Genomic DNA, 25419 nt, shown 5'->3' with positions numbered 1-25419 from the left:
AGGTCCCTGGAGCCATCTCTTTGAAATGTACCCATCAAGGAAGATAGAAATTTAGCTCCCCGTTTTTGTGGGAGGACAAGAGCCTTCAGTAGGAGCTAGCTCCAAGACATAAAACTATCTCCTGACATGAGGGTACTAAGAAATTTACTTTTCCATTGGTTAAAACCAATTATCAAACACAGAGGGTCAATGATGTCCCTCCCCTAATCCCAACGTTAATAAACTCTCCAATCCTTTGCTTTTGCTGAGTTGAGTTTAGAAGAGTCTGTTTTTATCCCCTACTGCAATAGCCTTGAAAATAGTCTTCCTTTTTTGTTCAACTTTGTTGACACATTTTTTTGTGTTGACAGTGGCAAGTGATTTCAGTGGTGGTGAACTCCTGTAGTTCCAGCTGCTCAGTAGGCTGAGGCAGCAGTATAGCCTGAGCCCAGGAGTTCAAGGTGAACTGTGATCTTGCCACTGTACAGCAGCTTAGACTACAGAGTTGGACCCTGACTCAAAAAAAATTTTTTTTTGGTTAAAAAACACTTACTGTATGATATTTTTGTTACATAGCCCAAACAGATTAAACAGTGTTATTAATTGATATGAAAACCATATAGTAAAGACTTCTGGTGAAAGTCCAAAAAGTTCATGTCTAAGGTGGTGAACTGTCTTGAAATTGTTGTGAATCAGGAAGCCTGTATCCACCTCTTGGCAAGAAGTTTTTTTTTCTTTTTTACAGAAAAGAAGATCAGGGAAAGATAATGTATGAAACATAAATCATATGTTCTATTTGGATACATCCTGTTGTCGCATTCAAAGAGGTCTATTGGTTAAGGGGAAGAAGAGCTCTAAGGGTTTGGCCAGCTCCCTATGCCCCTGTGGGAGTACTGACCCTTTCACATCTGTTTAGCTGCACTACACTTTGAGATTCTTATAATAGGAGCCCAAATGTATTAATCTTACATACCTACAATAGGTAACAACTATCTTGAATACAGCAGAAATTAACTGATTTCTGAACAGAGGAAGAAAAAAAATTTAAGGCTAAACAAATCATCTGAAAAATAGCAAAATAAGTATAAGCAAATTTAGAATAAAAAACATCAAAAAGGTTACTGGGTATATACCTGTTCACTTTATAATTCTATGATAGTAATTTTAATTTTTGTAAAATTATACATGAACACAGCTGACTGTCAAGACAGTCCAGGAGTAAACAGACTATCGCCAGTACAAAGAAAGTCCCTAGTGCTCTAGAGGCAAACTGGAACTAAGATACTATGAATAATTACAAAAATAATTTTAACCTAAAACATCAACTATGCCTATTAGAAATAAAAATAAGAATATAAATATCAAGTCATTATTTTCATCATCAAGCTTCACAAGTTTCCTCTGACCTTGTAGATACTTAAATTACACTTTATCCTAGACATAATGAACCCTGAATATTAAAAAGAGTAATAACAACAATTTAAAGTGGCTATCATAACATGCTGTCTCCATCTTGCAACTTTTTTATATCCATTACCTGAACTAAATGCATGACATTTCAGATACTTGGTTGAACTCACCTACAAAGAAGCAGTGTCATAAACTTCTAAATATATTTCTCATTAACAGTACATATTTGTAGCCAGGCTCGGTGGCTCAGCCTGTAATCCTGCGCCTTTGGGAGGCTGAGGTGAGTGGATTGCCTGAGCCCGTGGGTTCGAGACCCACCTGGGCAACTTGGCGAGACCTCATCTCTACAATAAATCAAAAATTACACGGGCATGATAGTGCGCGCCTGTAGTTCCGGCTACTCGGAAGGCTGAGGCGGAAGGATCGCCGGAGCCCAGCAGGTCGAGGCTGCGGTGACCGGGAGTGGCCACTGCACTCCAGTCTGGGCGACAGAGTGAGACTCCAACTCAAAAAAATAAAAACAGTACATATTTGTATAGTACTTACCATACACAGGTTTTGTTCTACAAGTTTTACAATATTAACTCATTACTTTTTGGCAGAGTTTTTGAGTAGATCTGACAATGGAGTGAGGAAAAGCTTGAGTTTCTTGCTCACAATAACACAGGTAGTAACCTTGGTACTGTGATTGCAGTATCTGTGTTCCTACAGATTAATTTTAAAAATCAGAATAAATTGATGCATTAAGCCAATAATCTAAAACAAACAAACAAAAAAAAGTAGAAGGCAATGACAGGATGATGGCAAAGGTAGAACATGGACTAGTCTCTTAAAACTGATGTAGAAAACAAGCTGTCTATATTTGTGAGCTCTAGAGAGAGACTCTACAATGTTACCACTGCAGTGTCTACTGCCATTATACATTATTTTAAATCAAGTACAGAATTTCTGGGCCAGTCTATTCAGATTCTTTTTAAAATTTATTTTATTTTAAAGACGTGGGGTACAATTCAGGAATAGGTATACAAGTTGGGCACCACTTCACCTGGTTTGAGATTGGGTACCCTTATCAATGTTATGTGCCCCTCCCCCAACTCCCCTGCAGTTTCTGACTCTTGACAATCCCTTTCTTACAGTATTATGGTAAATTTGCAGCCTATCCAGATTTGTATTCGTACATAATTAATGAATATCTTTCTTTCCCCCTTCTGGTCTCTTGGCTGAATCAGCTTTTGCTCCCGAGGAAATGCTCCACTTTGACTTCTGTATTAATTTCCTACTTCTTTGGTAACAAATTATCAGAGCAAAGGTATGCTGACATTTACATTAGTATTTATAAAACCCTAAATTCACCTCTAACCTTGACTATTTAAGCACAAGTAAGTTTATACTTTATTAAGCAGATAAGTCTGCATGCATAAATGCACATGCATAATTATCAAAATAAGGTGAGAATATACTTATATAAACACAATAACAATGGCTTGAATAAAGTGGAAAATATACCCTGAAATTTAGACGTTTATCAAATCACAGTAAGAGTATGAATCTTATACCTCAGCCTTTAAAAGTAAAATAATCAGACTCTATGCCTTTTCACAGTCAAATTAAAGCAACATTTTTGCTCCATTTTAAGAAATGTTGCAAGATTGCAAGTCCATATTCTTCTTTGGTCATAGTAAAAAATAAATTTACTCTTTTATTGTGTTGGAGGTCAGAAGTATAAAATCAAGATGTTGGCAGGACTGCATTCTTTCTGGAGGCTTCAGGGGAGATTCATTCCAGTTTCTGGAGATAGCATGTGTTCTTGTCTCATAGTTATTTCTTCCATCTTCAAAGAGTGTAACTCCAACATCTGGTTCTGTTAACAGTATCTCCTTTATCTAACTTGGACTCATCCTGCATTTCTCTTATAAGGATCCTTGTGATTATACTGAGCCCAAAGGTATAAAAGACTCTAACTTAATTAATTACAATCTGCAACATTTGCTTTACCAAGTAAGGCAAAACATAAGCAGACTCTATAGGTATCTTTGTGAGAAAGGAGCACTATTGTGTCTACCGCAATCTCCTATTGTAAATTTAAGTGACTTGTTTTGATTTTATAAGCACAAAGTGGAAAAAAAGGCTTGCAAGTAGCTGCATTTCTGCCCATCATCTAAAACCTGGTTTGACACGGTAGCTCAGGCCAATTCCTTTACTATTCTGACGCCAATTTCCCAGCATGCACTATGGAAGTTACCCAATTACTTCCATAGAGTGTCTTGTATATTGTCTGGGAAGCTGAATCTAGGTGATGACCCAAAGACAATTAAGCCTTTTTCCCCCCCGGAAATCTTCAACAGTGGCAAATTTTAACTGATCTTGATCAATATAATTACTTTATGAGTTAGATTAATAGAGGCAATGGAATGATGCTAGAAGTTAATAGACCTGAGATTCAGTATTGCCTTTGCCATCTCATATAAGTGTAACCTAAAAGCTATTTAGTGTCTCTGAAACAGAACTAGGATTCAACATATGTTTTCTACTTTTTCTGTGTTCACAATACTTCATTGCTTCTCTCTTCTCATGGATTTTTCCTCTCACCCACTTAATCTGAGCTGTTCTGTGTCTTGCTTTGATCAATATTTATTTATTTATTTATTTATTTATTTTGAGTTGGAGTCTCACTCTGTCACCCAGACTGAAGTGCAGTGGCCTCCGCTACCACGTCCGGCTAATTTTTGATTTATTGTAGAGATGAGGTCTCGCCAAGTTGCCCAGGCGGGTCTCGATCCCGCGGGCTCAGGCAATCCACTCACCTCAGCCTCCCAAAGCGCGGGATTACAGGCTGAGCCACCGAGACTGGCTCGCTTTGATCAATATAATATGGCAGAAATGATGTTGTACCAATTATGGACATCAGTCTCAAGAGTCCATACAACTTCTGTTCTTGCCATACTTGGAGCAAGCCCAGGTTAACCCCAAGATGATGAGAGGCACATGGCCAGTCTCTCTTGTTGTCTCAGCTGATAGTCACTTCCCTTGAGGCAGAGCTACCAAGCTGACCACTGATACATGTTTGAACCCAAATGAAACCAGCAGAAAAATCACCCTGATAAACCCAGACCAAATTGCTGACTCACAAAATTATGAGCTAATTTTTTAAAAAATTATTATTTTAAAGCACTATGTTTGGAGATAACTTATTAAGCAGCAGTAGAGAGTTGATACAACTATGGAGAAGAAGAGAATGAGAGTTGGTGACTTCAGTTGTTGCCAGGTGATGGCAGCATATCCGGGAGAAATTAACCAAAATAGACTTGAAATTACCAAATATTTGGCCATCTGGGGGGAGATGTCAAATCTGGACATGAAAATTTCTTTGAATTTGGCAAGAGCTCTAGTTCTTTGACTATTCTAATATTTTCCTTATCTGTTATTACTTGTCTTTACTATCTAACATAGATGTAAGGATCCATCAATTCCATTCTACCAATCCTTCTATTGATAATATATATAATTTATTTTACTTATCTAAATATGAAAATTTGTTTATTAGCTTTGTTGATCAGTTGATTTTTAAGCCTCCTTAAAATATCTCAATTCCAGAAGGACAAAACAAATTTTCTTCTTTGAATTTTTCTTTGCTATCCTAACTTAAATTTTTCAGTTTCACCAACAAATGTCTGTCTTCTTCCCATCACTTTATATACATATGCTTCATGACTGTTCTCAATAGTCCCTTTATTTTTTGTCTCTGTGGGAGTGTTTGTGATTTCTAAACCTAAGTTTATACACTAGGCCTTTTTCTTGAGCTACAGATCTTTATTCATGAATTCCTAGACATAGTTACCTGGTTATTAGAGGTGCATTAAATATAACATGTTCCAAGACATACTAATCATTTCCACACTCTCATTCTCAAGGAGCAACACAACTGTTCAGCTAGTTACTCAAGCTAGAGACAATAGTCTTGTCTTTGCATTCTCCCTCCGACCTTCCTTTTACAATCACTAGATTCTCTCATATTATTACTGAAACATCTCTTTCATGGAACTCTACCCATTGAAATGGATCTAGAAATCAACACACTTTGAAAAAAGACAGAAGTAAAGAAAATGTTACATAATCTGTAACTTGGACTCAGTAAAATAAACTTTATGATGACGTTAGTTGAAAACATTGTTCACATTCACATTCTGAGAACACTACTGTGATAACTATTATAATCATCAAAAGCTGAAATACTTTTAAGTGAACAGAGTCTTAGTTTTTTTTTATTAGAACAAAGGTATGTTGACATTTACATTAGTATTGGTTTTCTTCAAAGAATGTTGATTTCTTATTTTTTTAAAATAAAGCCTGAAATTAATCTCTAACCTTGACTATTTAAACACAGGTAAGTTTACCCCTTAATAAGCAGATAATAAGCCTATATACATAAATGCACATGCATAATTATTAAAATGATGTGAGACTATACTTATATAAACACAATAACAATGGCTTGAATAAAGTGGAAAATATACCCTGAAATTTAGAAGTTTATCAAATTATAGTAAGAGTATTAATCTTATACCTTGGCCTTTAAAAGTAAAATAATAAATATCTATGCCTTTTCACAGACAAATTAAAGCAACAGCTTTTGCTCCATTTTAAGAAATGTTGCAAGATTATAAGTCCATATCCTTTTTTGGCAATAATAATAATACATATTAACAAACACTTTCTATACAAGACAGCAGTAGGATTAATTGAATGCAATCTTTGAAAAAAATTAATGAGAAGAAGAAAAAGAAATTAGAGTTGTCATTGGTTTGATTTTTTTCCACAACACATCAGCAACATTTATGAAAAACATACTTAACTGTGGGAATTAGCCTGTGATTATTGGCAAAGGAGACATTTCAATATAAGATAGTAAACCTCAGATATTTCAAGTCTGAACTGCTCAGTGTAAGGTTGAAAGGACACTGTGCTATCTAAAGAACACTGTGCTATCTAACTCTTCAATACTCAAGTGAATGTGGCAGGCAGCGCTATTAACACCCCCACACAATGCTTTATTACTTTGACTTCATTCAGCCCTTTTTAGGGTATGGATATGAGGATATTATAAAGATAGCAGAGGAAATTAGTCTTAAAAAGCTAAAACATGTTATCTTAATAGTGTGGCAATGTGAACCACAAAAGAAGCAATCTACTTGCCAGAAACTATATGCGTGGTTATCTGTCATACAAAATGTATTCTTAAAATGCTCATTATTTGTACTGTACAGTAACTTCATAGTAATGCATTTTATAGAAGAAAAATTCTATACTTAATTCCATCTAAGGACTTACATTGAAAACTGAGGTACAAGAGAGGAAGGATTGCCATATCTCAAAGAAAAAAAGCAAAACAAAACAAAAACTAAAGTTCCTAATTATAAGTTATGGTACTAAAATGTAAAAAGAAAGAATTTCAGGTGAACCAAAAATATAGTTTTCACTTACAAGGGATAATCTTTGTTTACACTCTGTAAATTTTGAAATCCTATGTAACTGTTTACAAAGGTGATCGTAGACGCATGCTATCTTCATCATAACACATAAAATACAAATATGTGTTCAGGAAAAATTGCTCAAATATGTATTAAAATTTTAAATATATGAACAGAATGATTTCAGATGAATCTTTGAAATGTTTGAGCAGTAATGTACCTTATTGTATTCTTTTTATTTTAGACGACAAAACAAAACGTTTTACCAACAGTTGGCCTATTCTAGTTATTAAAACTTTTGTATATAGATTGTCACCAGCTGAGCTATAACACCAGCTGTCCACTGGAAATAATTGCAGAAATGTTTTGCCCACTGGCTCAAAATCAAACATATGTTTTGTCTATAGCAACTAAAATATAACTTTATTGACATATGTTAATTATTGAAGAATGTTAATTACAGAGTTATACACCTGGATTACTAGACTGGCAAAAAAAAAAGTATCTTTGGGGGTAGGGACTTTGACATATTTTTAATGCTTCAAATATTTGATATCATAAGGTTATATTTTGGGATAACAATTTTGGGCTTATTATTTTTTGACTGAATATTTGTCAAATGTAATGTCTATACAATGAAAAGAAGATAAAGACTAATTTTTCTTCATAACTATGAGTGACAACTAATGTAAATATATTATGGCAAATAACCTTTAGTTTGGATTGTACTGACTTTTTATCTCTGCTGCACTTTTATTTAGCAATTATAATAGGCTTTACAACATTCCATGCTCTTTTCGTATGAAACCTTCAAGTCCTTCCAGTATTATACATCTTAGAAAGGAATAATTGGTAATGTAGCAATTCTTCAACATTTTGCTTCCTACTTCCAGTTATATATATACTATTTTCATGTATGCAGAAAACAATAGTGTCCATCTAGTTTTCATAGAAAGGTTTTTGGTTGGTTTTAGAGTTGCCTTGGTGGAATGGTCAAGGAAGAAACATTTATCTTCTCCACATAGGTCTTTCAAACAGCACATTTGCCAGTGTGCTATATTGTTATAGTGTAGAATAAAGGCTGCAGGTTCCTTAAAGAATAGATTTGGTGGGTGTTACTTCAAATGTCATTCAAGGTTCCCAAAAATTTTGACACCGAAAAATAAATACATAGTTTATCTTACTAAAATTAAAATGGCAATGGTCGTATATGACCATTCAGCTTATCTAGTGCAATCTTCCATCCAGCAGATAATTTATCAGTAATTTATGATGTTATCCTCAGAGGAAAAAAAGAAAACATTACCTTTTGTATAGTAATGATTCCTTCCTGTGTATCTTTGTCAACAGAAATCTTGAAAATCCCTAATCCATCACCATCCACGATTTTGTATTCCATTTCAGCATTAGCTCCGATATCTGCATCAGCAGCTTTAATTCTGGCTACAACAGAGGCTACAGGCAATGATTCTGGGACGTTATATTGGTAAGACCCTGTGAAATTTAAAACAAGAATTGAACATTATTTAAAATAAGATAATCCAAAAATTTTTAACTCTTCGATGTTTTGCATCATCTTTTCTTAATTTGTTTTTATTTTTTTAAATAAAAGACATGCGAAGGCAATGTGAAACAAAGATAATTTTCATATGACCTTAAGAAATTTGATGAGAATGATTAACTCATGGTCACCATGTGATAGCAGAAACAAATAATCTGAGGAAAGTCAAGAGAAGATTCTATATTTCTTGTATCTCTAGTGGTGAGAAATATCTTATCCTTGATAGTAAAAGTAAATTGAAAAAATTATAAAAACATAGAATTATTGAATATAACCAATCAAATATAATAGTATAACACATACAAATATTAAGAAATAAAAATATATTGGGTTTCATATGGGCAAATACAAGCCTAAATGGTTCTGATAATTTATGAGGGAATTTGCTAACTTTTACTAAGAAAATTTCAGAAAACTGGCTAAGAAAGTCTGTGAAAGACAATATTAGTCTTCTTTTACCTCATAAACTGACCAAGGAGAAGAATTATTTTTTGTGGGTTATATGTAGAACTGATTTGGGACACAATGGTATAAGAGCACAAACAATATAATTTGAACAGGAAAAAAATGAAACAAAAACGGAATAATAACGTTTTAAAACTTTGTTTAACTTTTGTAAAAACTTCTCTTCACCATTCCTCACCTAAAAAAAAAAACAAAAAGTTTGGGGAAGAATTCATGAACCATCACTCAGAAACTAGGAAATGCCTCAGCACACTATGTTCCTTCCCCATTTTTCTCTAATCATTTACTTTGCCCTGTCGTCTGCACCTTCTCCCATTTTCTTTTGGTTGTTAAATTGCTGTACTTTTGTACTTTCTTAGGAAGAGAAAAAAAAGGATTCTCTTTGAGAGAAATATAGAAAGGAAAATGTATCCATACAAAGGGACTATGTTTTAGGTTGAGACTGTTGGAAATTTTCTAAAGTTTGTGAATAGTTACCGTTTTTTAAAAAAAGTGATTATAGCATATGCTTATCATTTTTGAGTGACCTCTTTCATGTATCCAGAGGTATTCTTAGTAAAATTCAAACTGCTCAAGGTTAGAACAGTTATTAAATGGTAAAGAAAATCTCAGCAAAAATGAAAAACTTAATAACATATCCTTGGCTTTCTTCACTTTAATAAGTAGGAGAATATCTATAATAACCTAAAAACCCTGTGTTCTTTCTTATCAAAGCATGACAACTGAAACTACTCAAATTCAAAGTATCAATTCTTATCATTACAGGCTTAAAGAAAAAAGCATCAGTTAATTTTATAATGAGTCAAAGATACTTATATCTTTTTTTAATTCTAGAAGTCTGTCCTTCTCCATGATAAGTCATAGAGTTCACAATTGAGAATTGGCCCATTTTTTAAAAAAATGCTAAACTTGTGGTCACTTTTTTATGTACCCAGGAGCTACTGAGATGTTTATTGTATAATAATATAAATACTAACAAAATACATAAAATAAAAATAAAAATTCTAAAGAAGCAGTATTGGAAGAAAAAATAATGACATATTTGCTAAGTTTTCTTATTTGATATAATTAACTTCTAAGTTCTGTTGGTAGGGCATTTAGTAGCCCATTTCTACTGGACAATCATTTTAGAGACACTACAGATGCTGTAGTCTATACAATCTATTTTCTTGAGCATTCTAAAGACATAACACATAACACATACACTTAGAAAAATAAAGCAACCAAAAGGGAGTGAGATGAAATGCTTTTTACAACAGGACACCTCATCCTGGAAAATTTTTTTTTTCCTTTTTCCTAATTAAGTCAAAACCCACTTTGATCCAAAAACCTGTAGTTTTAAGCTTTACAGCTACAGTAATATTTTTATTGTATAGAATTGACAAAGTGTATTTGAGTATTAATTACTGGCAATCTTATAATTTTATAATTTACAATTGTACAAAAAAATAAGTCTTACAAAAGAAGAACAATATATAAGCACAATCAATAATTGTCTGGTATTCAAAATATGAATAAACATATTATATTTAAGATAGAAGTAATATAAATATATGATAGCTTCTAGTCTTCTTAATATCCTTCTATCTGTATTATTTAATGAAAATCATGCCCCTGATAAAATGCATTTTTGGGGAAGTTCAGTAAGAGAATGATTTGCTTTAGAAGTATTTGAAAAAATGTATTTTAAAGATACTTTTTATAGACTGTCAGGGAAAGTTAGAGCACTTGTATCATTTAACAAAATGGCTTACTTCGAGGAAAGCGAGGTGGGTTATCGTTGACATCAGTTAGGGTCACAGTGACTGATGTAGTTCCTGACAGTCCTCCATTTTGACCAACCATATCCTTTGCCTGAATAACAAGCAAATACTGGTCTTTAGCCTCTCTATCCATGTTTGGAAGGGCAGTCTTGATGACTCCTGTAAAATTTCAAATCTCAGTAAACGCACCATGAATCACTGCATTTATACTAACAAAGAACATTGACATAAGTAGCAGGTAGCTCTTGAGTTATTGCCTTTTGTTGTTTTGCTTGTTTATTTTAAATAATTTTAATGTGTAGCAAAGACCAGAAGTATATGATCATTTTATACAATACCACAAAACAGAGAAAACATTGTAATCTGGTCTTCTAAATATTGGATATAGAGGACTATCTTAGGTTTCATGGAAGCATGGATAAAGAAATAAAAATTTATAAATAAACAAAATGTCCCTATATCTAACATAATGGGCAGCCACCAGTATATGTAGCAATTAACTTTTCCTTTTCTTTGCTTTCATCCTAACATCAATTTATTATCTATTTCCAAGTTAAATAACACCCACACTATCTTTAGCAACCATATTTGTGCTTGAGCACACTGAGTCTTAAACAGGAACACACAACACACACACATGCACATCAGCAACACATCTATATTTTTAAACATATAAATTACACTTATTTGATTAAGTCTTTTTTAACATTACTCACTTGTTCTAATACACTAACTGCAGTTGGGTGCTCTTGTCACAGCAATTCAGGATCACTTTAAGTAACTCTTATTGAATGCTTTTAGTTATCTCTACATGCTTTATAATTAATTTTTGGACTATTACAACGAAATAAAAAATAGTCAAGTACTCATCAGGTATACTTGAAAGATTCTGATACAAAAATATTCTTTTTAGAGTCATAATGATTTTATGAAATGTTCATGTTTGCCCTTCAATACTTCTATTAACTCTAATTTATAACAAAACAAATACAACCTCCCTAAGACTGACTGTCATCAAACATAGATAATCTTTGTCTAAGAGTTCTGGAACTTTACATATCTCCACCTTTTTTTTTTTTTCTGGTTTATTATTGTTTATTGTTGTTTTTTATTTTTTTTTGCTGTCAATCATATTTTTCGTTTTGGAACCTCTTTTTAAAAATTGAACATTTAAAATTGAGTATATACTTGACCATAAAACGCATTTCATTCATCTATGAATAAATGTTAATTAAATAAGTTATTTTTAGAAAGAATTTCTACTTCTCTAGTTTTAATGTTTAAATGTATATACATCTCTCATTTTTCTTCCAATATCAATATCTGTGAGTTATCATCAGTGTATGTTTATTATAAAGGAGAGAAGTCCACAAACACCTCAACTAATCAGCCAAAGATGCATTGCAGTCTCATTCTCTCATGGTTTTGCTTAGTGGTATTATTTTTGAAAGGAAATATAGCATCATTAAGGTAGAAGTCTGGTCATCAAAGTTACTCACTTATTTTTCACACATCTAATTGTCCCTTTATATGCAATCCTATAAATAACAATTTTCCAAAGCAGAAATCATCACAAGGTTTGCAAATTAATGCAGGTGGGAAAGATAATTTCCAAATGTGTCAACTATTAAGCATATTTTTGACAAGAATAAAATAACTGGGAAAAAATGAATTTTAGTAAGGACACTAAATAAGAATATATTTCTAGTTGTATGAATTTTGCTAACTTTTGCTTTCAAGTAAAAACTGTCTACATTTAGAAAAGAATTCTCATCCATTTGATTTGATTTGCATTTTGTCACTTATTATATAACTATATAGATATATATATACACACACACACACAGAGCAAATTGTTAACACCCACATCCCCGAAGTGGTGAATTCTAGTCTTGTCTAATTAGATACCTACAATTCTGTGAGATTTTCATGGAAAGTAACAATATTATCAAATTTCAACAATTAATAATTTTAACTTACTTATGATGAAAAAAATCTACCCATTATCTCTTTAAACAAAATTCTAGTTCAGATATTATGTTTTCTGAGTAAGAATTTTTCTGAACATATATCGTCTGACTTAGTAACTCAGTTTTTTAAAATTTATTTATAGTCCTTGTTCACAAAAAAGCATTGTGCATATAAAACATAAACATATATTGCTAATGTTCAAAAACTGTATTTAAGTCCAGAAAAAATATTCTGATGATTCTGTAATGTCCTATTGGCCACAGAAGTTTTTTTAAAAGCATATCCAGTTACCTGAAATCTTCTTAAAAATTTGGTTTGTGTACCACATGTAACAGATAAGAACCATTTCTGAAATCGATTACAGTTTAAGGAATCCGACAATTGCTGGAGTATCGGTGGTGTATGTTCAGGTTTTGAATTAGTTGCAGGAGTCTAGGTAACCACATGAACCCAAGTAACAGGCTGTGGGTATCAGTGTAGTGAGGGTTAAACCCACTGAGATTTTTCTCACTAAACTACGTCAATGTTTTTGGATGTTACTTTGAGTGAGCTAACATACGAAAAGGAATTTCAATATTGAAAAACCAACTTTCTCAGGGATCTTGTTAGCTGTGGAAATACTTTCTTATGATGACTGGGACCTGGGATATCCGCATTCACCAAGTACCCAGGCCTTGTCTGTTCCCCATGCTCTTTATTACAACCTTTATTTTCTACAGCTACTCAAGATTTCTAAGACCATAGAAATTGAGATTAAAGGCATTTGCTTTCTCATGGCTTGCATTTACTTATAATGAGAGGGGGATCCCAAAAAACTGGAATTATTTTTTGAGGGTAGGCCCCTTGTAGTACAGGCTTTCCCTGCTTGGTAAGTGTTCTAAAAATCCATTGGCATCAGTGTGCAAGCTAGCACTGTGAGAGGTGGCACTCGACTTCAGTGAATTTTTGCTTGGAGATTTTTTTCAACATGTTTGTCCATTTCATGATGGGTGATCTACACCATGCTTGTTCACAACTGACTGAGTGTTCGCTCAGTAGTTTCTTGACCAAAAGACAGCATGACCCTCATGTTCCGCCTTCCCTATTCACCTCATCTCTCCTAGAATGACTTTTCTTCTGTTTCCCTGGATGAAAAATGTCCTCTAGGGAAATGTTTTGCAGATATGCAAGAGGTAAAACAAAAAACAGCAGAAGCAAGCACTAAAAAGCATCAAAATTGTTGAGTTCAAAACCTGTTTTGAACAGTGTAAAAAGTATTTTGAAAGGTGTATCACATCAAACGGAGAGTACACTGATGGTGACTGAAGTTTAAACATGTAAAAATAAATGCACAATTTTTAATAAATAAATTATGTTTTGTGGGGTCCTCTTTGTATATGTCAGAGATTAAGGACAATGAATGAACTAAAGTCATTTGGTATGGCCATCACCAGAAGGGAGAAGTCAACTGAGAGAACACCACTGAGACAGGGATGGTAGAATCTGTGCACAAGTATAAAATAGTTTAAAATCCACGTAGTCTGTTTGTTTGCTTTGCTTTTGTTTTAACAAAACTAACTGGACATTTAGCTTTCTTCATAGCTAATTTAAAAATGCTAATTTTTGTGAGACTATGCACCTGTGAATGGGAATAGTAGTTATACCTGGTGATGAGCTGAATATGTATTTATGTATTCAGTTTCTGTCAGTATGCATTATTAACATTTTAAAATATCTTAGCGATGTTTATTATCAATATTAGCCTTCAGTTTACCTTATGAGTATTATGTTACAGGGCATTTTGAAATATAGTGCATATTCAGGAAAAAATTCCAATATAATCTTTTGTTAGTAAAGATACAATTGTATATTTTATGCAATGCAGTCAGCTATTATAGGTGAATAGTAAGTATTATCCTATATACCATTCGGTTGAATAACAATGGCCACTTTTGTAAATTTATTCAGCGTCCTACATGCTACCCCTTTTTTCCTAGGAAAACTCAACTCCTGGTTGAGTAGTTCACCAAGAATAGTAAACTCAACAACTCACTTTGTAATGTAACACTGAAATTTAAAAAAAGAAAAACCCAAACCTTTTACTGTAAAAGGTTTATTAAAAGTAAATTAGAGAGCAATTGGAGAATGGATGGGCAAACAGTCTTAGGTGTGTACACCTTTAAGATTTAAGTTGCACTGGGAAAAAATATACCGCTTTATATTTTAAAAACCCAATTGTGTGTCTAATACATTGCGAAGTATTGTATTATTCAAACAACACTCTTTCTTATGAATATAGACACTGAGGCATGAGGAAATAGATTCTGGACACAGCAGTTCAACTTTTAAGAAAAATAAATATTCATGATGCTTGAAAGTTAAATTTCAAAGGAACTTAGGGACTGTAATGAGCACACGTTTAAGACCTGCTTTCTGCTTTAAAAAAAATCTTTGGATGATAATAGTTTAAACATTGGAATATGAATTGTAAGTGGTTTTAATAAAATAGGCAATAAAAACAAGTTTGGTACTTTTATTGCTGACATTTATCAGTAGTTAATCAAATATGAAAGAAATGCATAGCCCTGACTATGAAAGAACGATGTTGCTGATTTATTGAGAAAACAATAGAAGGAAAAAAAAAACACTATTCATAAAACTAAGATCATAAAAATGTTTGGATGTCCATTTGATTTTACATATACAATATAAATCTCTTGCAAAGTTTATATTTCTTTCTAAATTTGGAGTCTGGGTTTTGTAAGTGTAGCATACAAAAGAATCGTTAAAGGCCAAGAGTCAAAAGTAGTAAATTTGGAAGCATGTGAAACATCAAAGGATTCTAGCAGGGGCAGGAAATGAAAAGTCACTGAGGAAGGGACTCATCTTGCAATCTATGAGGGATGTTCTCAGCAAGCTTTGACAGGAGCCAAGGCCCTTCATCAACTTGAGCCACATGACTGAATGGAACATGTGAAGGGCATATTTTGGAAGGCAGATTTGTTATGATGTTACTCACATAAAATCGTGATGCAACAAATATACATGAAATATATAATCACATAGTCACATGTCTCTTTTTTTTTTTTGAGTTGGAGTCTCACTCTATTGCCCAGTCTGGAGGGCAGTGGCACACTCACAGTCACCCCGGCTTCGACTTGCTGGGATCTGACGATCCTTCCACCTCAGTCTTCCAAGTAGACAAAACTATGGGTGCGTGCGATCCAGCTAATTTATTATTATTATTATTATTATTATTATTATTATTTTTGAGTTGGAGTCTCACTCTGTCACCCAGACTGGAGTGCAGTGGCAACTCACGGCCACCGCAGCCTCGACCTGCTGTGCTCCAGCGATCCTTCCGCCTCAGCCTTCCAAGTAGCCGGAATTACAGGCGCGCGTTACCACGCCCGGCTGATTTTTTGATTTATTGTAGAGATGAGGTCTCGCTGCCCAGGCGGGTCTCGAACCCACGGGCTCGGGCAATCCACTCACCTCAGCCTCCCAAAGGCGCGGGATTACAGGCTGAGCCACCGAGCTCGGCTTATTATTATTATTATTATTATTATTATTATTATTATTATAGAGATGAGGTCTCGCCAAGTTTCCCAGGCTGGTCTCGAACCTGCAGGCTCAAGCTATCCACACACTTCGGCCTCCCAAAGTGCTGGGATTACAGGCTGATCCACTGAGCCTGGCCCATCCCATTTCTTATGTCTTCTAAATGACAAGCAACGTTCAATATTCAATTTATTTTCCCAGGTTCCTTTCATGGCCATGTGACTTGTATTGTCATTCTGAAGCCATGCTTGGTTTAAGGCTCTGTTGATGATGTCTTGATATCCTTAGAACAAGAGGCCCATATTTTCCTTTTGAACTGCAAATGATGTAGCCAGTCCTGTCACATGCCAAACAAATCTCCAAGTGGGATCTATCTGCTTACAGGTTACAGAATAGATAAGGTTACCTTAGAATAATCTTGTCTCCCAGTATGTTTGCAGACATTGTGAAAACAGGGAATGAGAAACATCTCAGTTCTTTTCATGCTGCTTTATCCCGTTTTTAGTGCCATGCTATTTGCTTGTTGAGGTACATTGTTCACATTGGCTTTTGCAACTATTCACAATTTAGATTTGGAAAAAGAAATTTAGATAGAAAATACAGCTATCTTCTAGTCACTTGGCCTGTTAATAGGCCTAGAGACAGAATTTATGCTTGGAGATTTTAACCAAGCTACTTTCTTAAAAGTTAAACAAATGTATAGAAATGTAACTAGTAGCAATAGCCTGGGTAAGTTTTTACATTATCTCTATTCAATATATTTTCAACATTTTTTTCTGTCAAAATTTTACTTTCTTCCCTCAAAACTTAAGATTTGAAGTGAAAATAATGTTATTGCTCACATAGGTAAGAATCAGACAGACACTAAGTAAGGAAGACTAACTGAAACCTTACAGCATTCCATACCCTTGAAAACTGAAACAATCTCATTTTTGGTCAGAAAAATGTAATTTATTTTTCCTTGCAAAAAAGTATTCTGCATGGTATGAATTAACAGGGAGGACAAAATTGCTCAGAGTATCTCTGCACTAAAGGCTGTAGAAAGTGAAGTCCCAATGATTACCATAATTAGAGAATTAACAAAATTAAACTAAACTTTCATCTTCTGTAATACACGATCCTTTCAATTCTGAAATTAAGTCTGAAGTACTAATAATGTAATCCTGTGACAGATACCATTGTCCAGTATTGAGGTTTTACTCTACAGGGTTGTGTGAAAATCCTGTTATCCTGCAGCAAAGCTAAAACCACAAGCCAATCATTAGTAGCAGCAAATATTTAATCCTTTGGATTAATACAAGCTATTTTGGGGCAGGTTATATAAGGTAGAAGTGTATAAGTTGTGAGAAAAATGTCAGAAACATGTCAAAGTCTTTTTGAGTTGCAAAGAGCAGACATATAAGGGAAGGGGTGAGCGTTTGAATTTGGGTTTCTCAGATCTATCATTAAATCAAACATGAGCACCTTCTATATTCACATGACTCATATTACAAATCAAAGACTTCCATTTATTTCTTATTCAATACTTGCTTCATCACGACTGCCTCCTCTCTATTAGACTTTCCAGGTGGTTTCCAAGCTCCATGACTACATTTGAATAAAATACACATTACAGTCTCCATGAAAGTTTGAATGAATGAGCTGGAATCATATTTGCTTCTCTGTGCATGTGCATTACGACTGTCATTCCCAAAAGACATTTAAAATATTTATCTCCTCGGTGATTTGAGAATGGATGAATATTGCCATTTTTGTAAAAATATAGGGTCAATGGCATTAAATTATTCATATAAAATCATAGGTACCATCAAATATTCATAATTATAAGTTTATATTTTGGAAGAATAAAGGCAAAACAACTTTGAGAAAGAGAAATCTTAGAGTTTTATGGTGATGAAAAAAATCAATGGTACATACCTAACAATACTCTCCATTCACCCAGCCCTCCCTACACACACATAGCCAGAGAAAACACATAGATTAAAATATCATGTTATAACCACAATAAAAATACTCCATGTTATAGTTTCAATGTAAACTATTTCCATTTTAAAGCAAAATAAAAGAAACCGACCACACAAATATTCACAAATACAACCTGACAACTCATAGTTAAAAAATATTCCCCTAAAATTAAAAAAAAAGAAATTCTGATTTAGTTTTTATCGGGTAATCATCATAACTGTTATACTTAAACTACACTCTCTGAGAAAACCAATATCTGGAAGAATAAACTGAACCTACTACCTATTCTACTATGTGGTAGAGAAGTTTCTGCTTGGGATTTAAATTCTATCATGTATAATTTTCTATGCAAATTTCTAAAGAAAGCAAATCACAGATAAAGCATAAAGATAAATAATCCAAATTTTCTTAAGCAGGGAGGTAGTAGCTGAAATTTTTTAAAAATATATACTATTCTTTTAAATCGTATTAGGATACTAATTAATACAAAATTATTTTCAGGGTAATAATGCCTCTAAATAATAGGCTGCTTATTATCAAAGTAAACATAATAAAAGAAGCACAATAAAAATAGTGTCTGTTAGTGCCAACTATATTTAATAAAAATAACTAACTTTAACTAACTTTACTTTTAAGTAAACATATAAGTGATGCCTTTACAAGACTGTCACATTTCAATGCTTACCTGTCTTTGGTTCCACTGAGAAGTATGGCTGTCCTTGCAGAATACTGTAGACCACTCTGGCGCTGTTGCCATATGTAGGATCGTCAGCATCTGTTGCTGTTACTTGTACTACTGAGGTCCCTAGATGCCAATCCCAAAACCACTGAATTAAAAACTTCCAAATGCCACAATACAAAGGAACTCACAAAATGTTGTAGATTCCACATTAGACTCATTTCCAATTTTTCATTTATCTTTTTTCAAGGTACATAAAAATTGATACAGTATAGTTTATAAGTAAACCCCAAAGAGATGATAAAACCCTGGAAATGTTTAAGAGATATGAAAATATTTTGACAAAAAAAAAAAAAAAATGATGATGCATGTTTGACTGGGTTATACTCAGAAATGAGGTATCTCGTCTTTCAGGCTCAGAAAACAAGTTTTAATCAAAAGCAGTCCCTAGAAGATTCAATCACTGACCAGAAGGCAGCATGCTAACATCATTGCAGATATCTCTCTGTTGTTAAGAAAAGCGGAACAGAAACTGAAATTTCATTAGTTTATTGTACAAAGAATATTTGACCCATCCAACTGGATATTAGTTGGCTACCCTACCTCTTTGAGAATTTTCTTTTTTTTTTTTTTCTTCTACTAATTGATTAAAAAACAAAACAGAAAATAAAAATGTAAACCAAGCCCTCCCAAAGAAGAAATTTCATGTCAACTTTAAAAATTGCATTACTAGTTGTTTTTCAATACCACACATAAAATGTCAAATAATTTCTTTATTTTACTATGTATTTATGTATTAAACATGGAAAGCATTTAGTCTGATCTGATCTTTTTATTTCCATTTGAAAAGTAATTTTCAAAATATTAGTTATAGATTATTATATAATTCATGTCCTATCTGATAGATATGAGACAATCCCCTTTCTTCATGCATTTTTTTTTTTTTTCTTGAGTTGGGGCCTTACTATCACCTAGGCTGGAGAGTAGTGACATGAGCATGGCTCACTGCAATCTCCAACTCCTTGGCTCAGGCAATTTTTCTGCCATAGCTTCCTGAATAGCTGCGAATGTAGCCACATGCTACCATGTTTGACTAATTAATTTTTTTTTTTGTAGAGACAAGATCACCCTATGTACCCAAGCTGATCTCAAACTCTTGAGCTAAAGTAATTCTCCCATCTAGGCCTCCCAAAGGGCTGGGATTACAGGTATGAGCCAGTGTGCCCAGTCTCTTTATGTATTCTTTAAAGTCCTAGTTTTATTTTTTTATTTTTTTATTTTTCTGAGTTGGAGTCTCACTCTGTCACCCAGACTGGACTACAGTGGCGGCTCCTGGCCACTGCAGCCTCGACCTGCTGGGCTCCGGCGATCCTTCCGCCTCAGCCTTCCAAGTAGCTGGAACTACAGGCGCACGCTACCACGCCCAGCTAAGGTCCTAGTTTATTTATAATAATTTCCTGAATGCAGCATTTAAATCTAATATATATTTTATATGTATTCCTACTTCCTATTTCTCTTTCTAAATGCCTTAAACAACACTTTGATGTCCATTTTGCTACAAATCTATTCCATTTTTCATACTGATTTCCTTTACCAATTCCATTTTCTTTAAAATTGGGTAGAAATTATGAAGTTACATGCATGGCACCATTTACAAAAATATATTTAAGTTTTTTTTTATATGCTTAGGTAATTGTGCTTGTGAATGACTGATAAGACTAAGATGGTAAATTAGGTATATTTTTAAATATTTTTAAGAATTAATTTTTTTGCAGAGTCTTACTGTGTCACTCAGGCTGGAGTGCAGTGGCACTGTCATGGCTTATTGCTGCCTTGACCTGCTGGACTCAGGCAATACTACTACCTTAGTCCTCCAAGTAGCTGGAATTATAGATGAGCGTCACCAAGCTCGGCTAATTTTTTTATTTATTGTGGAGATGAGGTCTCATGATGTTGCCCAGGCTGGTCTCAAACTAATGGGTTCAGGGAATTTTCTCTCCTCATCCTCCCAAAGTGGTGAGATTAAAGACATGAACCACTATGCCTGGCCAAATTTTGAATATTTTTAAATGTTCTAATAAATTACATGTACTGTCTCTAGTTTCTCTAAGCAATATTCATTAAATGATATGTTTAATTACTATTTTCTACTTCATTTTACAAGAAAACATATAATTTTAAGCAAGAATTTGGTTCTGTACAATACTTTTTTTCTGAAGTGTTCACTGATTTAACAATACACTAGTAGAGACACAGACATTCACATATAAATTTAAAGTTTCCATGCATATGTATGCTCTTCTGGCAATGAATAAACTATCCTAAGGACTTACTAGCGTATTTAAAATTCAATCATTACTTAACATCCAATAGACATAAAGATCTTTGAATATTAAACACTGAAAGCATGTATTATATATTCCATACTATATAGCAACTATTACTTTTGGTTAGAATTAAACACTTTGATAAATTATAGTGTTCTGATACGCACTATACATCCACATAGCTTTTTTAAATGTAGTGTAGATATACATGGTTCCACACTCACATGTATATATTGACTCAGAGGTCTGGCTTAACATCAAGTAAATACTGAAGACATTTGAAGTAGTCTTCTAAAAAAATTCTGAACCTATTTGAATTGGCCAAGTGAGTAACTTACATGTGTGCGTAACAATCATGCTATTTGATATGAGAGTAGCATCAAAATAGACTACCATGCATGAGTTAGCTTCTAAAACACATATTTCCACTTGCATAGTGACCTACTGTGTAGGAAAGGAAAACACTAGGAAATCAATGAAGAATATTCCAAAATGGCCATGAGAACTAGAAGCAGTGGGTTGAAGTGAATTCCTGTTTTGCTAAACATTAGTAATTTGGGGAGAGAAATGTTCTCTCTCTTTTCTCTAAAACCACCAAAATCTTATTATAGTAACTGATTTTGCTGTTGTTGTTAAGCCACGAAGCACTTTGCAAGTGTAGGTAGTACTGAGCAAGTAAAATTAGTTTGTTTGGTCATAGAAATGCTTGCAATATGTGCTAACGATAGTAAGATTCTATTACTGTGGCTAAGAGTTCTCTACAAACCCTAGCATTGAGTCTTCTGTCTCACTGTCAGTTTGTATTCCCTTAGACACCTGGAGCCATTGTTCCCCAAATAATTTTCCCTCTCTCATCTTATAGGAACAGAAATTTAGGGCCACTAAATTATAATCCCTTCAAGGGCACACACAATATACATCTTCACAACTCCATGCTTCAGTGTAGTAAATGTGGTGACTGAATGACTGAATGAATAAAATATCCTTTATCTAAAATAAATCTATTGACTAAAGTGCCCACATGTTAAAATACAAGTTTTGTCATTATTTTAAACAAACTTCCTACTTCGATATTAAAAACAAATAATATATAAGTCGAATTGTCTCTTGTTCAGTCCCATTTTAAAAATTATTTTGTAAGATTGTCCACATTTAAATTGCATACTTGTTGTAAGTTATTTTAGAAATACTTCAACAAATTACATTTAAAAGAGCATATATGTTAGTTAATATAAATAAAGTACACACTAGAAGTGTCCTATTTGCCATTTTTTCTAGTAACGGAGCAATACCAAGGGGTCTTCCTGTAAAAAAAAGCTTTCATCATTTGTTTTTATTTTAGATTATAAAATATAGTTTATTTAGAAAGTAAATTAGAGAGCGAAGAGATTCACCTCCCCAAGGTAGGGGAGGGGGCCAAAACTTAGGAAAACCTGGAGGCGACCATAGCTCAAAGAGCACATGTCCACACCAGAGTTTAATAAAGCAATGGCCTATTTTTTTAATATCTCTCCAAATGGGTATCACCTTACTATTGTTATAAATGTACTATGAAGTCTCTGGAGAAATTACAAAAAGACTAGTGGTGACATTTGGATACACACTTGTGGATTTAAGCACATTTAATACAAATAAATAGACCATCTGATCCAGATGTTAGCTTGGCTACCTACTGATACTGCTGACCTTGATAAATCAATGCTTAGAACAGTGAACTGTTATCCTAATATCTTTATAAAAAAAGAATAAGATCTTTGTTGCCTTTAAACTAGAAGCATTTCGGTTTTTTTACCTACTTAGGCATCTTTGTAATCATTTAAAAACATAAATGAATATTAGGTTGAAAGAAAATGTATGAGCTAAGTAATTTCTAAAAGAAACAGATAGTTATATGAAAGAAAAAGTTTCCTAATTTTCTGTGTAAGCAAAATAATGTCTTAAGTTAATAGAAAGTGGTTTCTAACATGTTTCAAAATTTCCCTTCACTCTTACTGACAATTACTGTATGCATGCTAATATGCTTAGTTTTTTTTTTCTTTTCCCTCAGTACATCATGACAATTTAATTTTAAATACAAACCTCCTAAAGTCAGACACAAACCACAAAAGCAGTGCATTCTTTACTTACCCACAGGAGACATTTCGGGAACTCCTGCCGTGTATGGGCCATCCAAAAATTTGGGTTCATTGTCATTGATATCCTGAATTTTGATGACGAACTCCGACTCGGGCTCCACGGGTTTGTTGGTGACTCTGTCCAGCGCTTGAGCTCGGAGCGTATAGTAGGCCTGCTCCTCACGATCCAGTCTCTTGGTAGCATGAATATCCCCAGTGTTCTCATCAATAATGAAAATGGAACTTGCCCCTTCACCTGACAAGATGTATTTGATGGAACCATCTCCTTTATCAACATCAGAGTGAAGCTGGTGAAAAATTCATGAGAGATGAGATTAACTTACAAGAGAGTCAGCGATATGGAGATATGTAAAAATAATTCTTATGTCAGGCAGCAGTACATGAAATTTTATTGTTTTTGGAAAGATAAGCTGAACGCTCATTGTGCACAGCAGAAAGGCTATTAGAATGTGTCAGCTTGTACTTGTGAGCAAGACAATTTCATTTCTTCCTGTAAACAGTCTCATTTCCAAAGGGATTTTCTATCATCCCCAAAGTTAGGGATTTGTTGTAGTGTTATTTTTGGTTTGGTTTGTCCTTGCCAGTGTTAATCATCTTTGAACAGAGTAGGCATTCAGTAAACATGTATAATTAGTTGATTTGATATTATTCCAAGCAAAGGAGCTTTCTATAGAGCATGTGTCAATTTTGTTCTAATATATTATTTAAATTGCCTAGAAACCCCCACATTCTTTAAGGGTACCCTTGTCTTACTCTTCCCCACCCTGACCCCCAACTCACACTGCTTTCCATGATTAACAAGTATAGATAGATGTCCAGTCACCAAATCTGTCTTTAGATCCTGTTCTGTATTTTAAAATTTGAAGCTGAAAAAAATGGCACTGCTCTCTAAAGTAGGAATTTTAAAATCAATACGTGTATGGGACTTCAACTAAAATACCAAGAACTGCATTAGATTTGCATGATTAACCCCAGACTCGGCAGCAGGGCCAGCACCTACTGATTTGCATTTCATATCTGGAACTGTCCCTGCTGTATGTCAGAACATTATGTTGAACAGAGGAACCTTAGGAAACTCAGACATAATTACACATTTTCCTGAACTTCATAACCTGAGAAACGCACTACTCAATCTGTCATTTCAACAATCTTTCACTACCAATAACTGCTATCATGCTGGACTTTGGACTAGTGCTAATGTTAAAGCCTAATTTACCAAATAACAAGGATTTTCACTGCCCTACAGAACTATGTTTGCATTTATTAAAATGTAACATGATCAAAAATACAAAATATGAAAAAAACGTAGGAAGGTGTGGGCACAGTGGTTTTTCTTCCGTCTGTGGTAGCTGTGAAGGATACAGATTTGTGTGCCGTGGATTTCTGTACATGATCCTTCCACTACATTGTAACATTTGTGTTTATACCCTACCTCTGGGTACTTAAGTACTTGATTTATCCTTTGATTTCTACAGCTTTTTGTCAGGATTAAGTAATAAAAAAATAAATTTCTGGCATAAGTTATAATTTAATTTTTTTTCAGTATGGAATTATCTAGTAGGTCGCTGTGCCATATGCTTACCCAGCATATGGGGGAAGGTGTGTTCTTGAACTACTGTGAATTATTTAATTTTCTTAAGTCTTTCACAAGGTTACTATTTATATATGTATCTCCCTCTAATTTAAGAAGGGTGAAATATGAGAATATTATCAATTGGATTATTTAGAACCTCTCAGGTACCAGTCACTATGCTTAATATTCTCTACACAGTAACTCAATTCATATTCACAACTGCCCTTATAATCCTATGAACAGATTAGGAAACTAAGGTAGAATAAGGCTAAGTACCTTACCTGAAGTTGCCCAGCTAACTAACCCTCTGGCAGCACCAGGATTATGAAAACTGGCAGGCTGGTATAAAGCCCACGTCACCACTCCCCACTCTGTACAATGAGAACCTGTCTCCTTAATAGGAGCTGCTGTCCTGTGTGGTTGGGACTTCAAGAGTTGCTGCAAAGAAGAATTTAGAGAAAGAAAGCTACATGCAACTAATCCCTATCACATGTCTGCCCAGATTTTAAGCTAGTTTAGTGCTTTGGAGGTTTCCGTCAATGCATTTTATGGCTTACCAGAAGAGTCTCATTTTGCCATTATG

The 25419-nt window shown here is 33.9% G+C and overlaps 1 protein-coding gene across 1 annotated transcript in view; it reads right to left on the bottom strand.

The window, feature by feature from the left end:
* CDH7 (cadherin 7) overlaps positions 1–25419 on the bottom strand; it is a 117784-nt gene that overhangs the window by 36459 nt on the left and 55906 nt on the right. Inside the window, exons 3-6 of the mRNA XM_008066663.2 lie at positions 23256–23550; positions 18808–18927; positions 10638–10805; positions 8164–8351 (exon numbers count right to left, since the gene is read on the bottom strand). Coding sequence (XP_008064854.1) covers positions 8164–8351; positions 10638–10805; positions 18808–18927; positions 23256–23550 — 771 coding nt within the window. The remainder of the gene's footprint in view (positions 1–8163; positions 8352–10637; positions 10806–18807; positions 18928–23255; positions 23551–25419) is intronic.

This window comes from Carlito syrichta, unplaced genomic scaffold (genome assembly GCF_000164805.1).
Source record: "Carlito syrichta isolate Samal-C Ts95f unplaced genomic scaffold, Tarsius_syrichta-2.0.1 Scaffold309078, whole genome shotgun sequence".
Taxonomy (NCBI): domain Eukaryota; kingdom Metazoa; phylum Chordata; class Mammalia; order Primates; family Tarsiidae; genus Carlito; species Carlito syrichta.
This window is presented reverse-complemented; position numbering and strand designations above follow the sequence as displayed.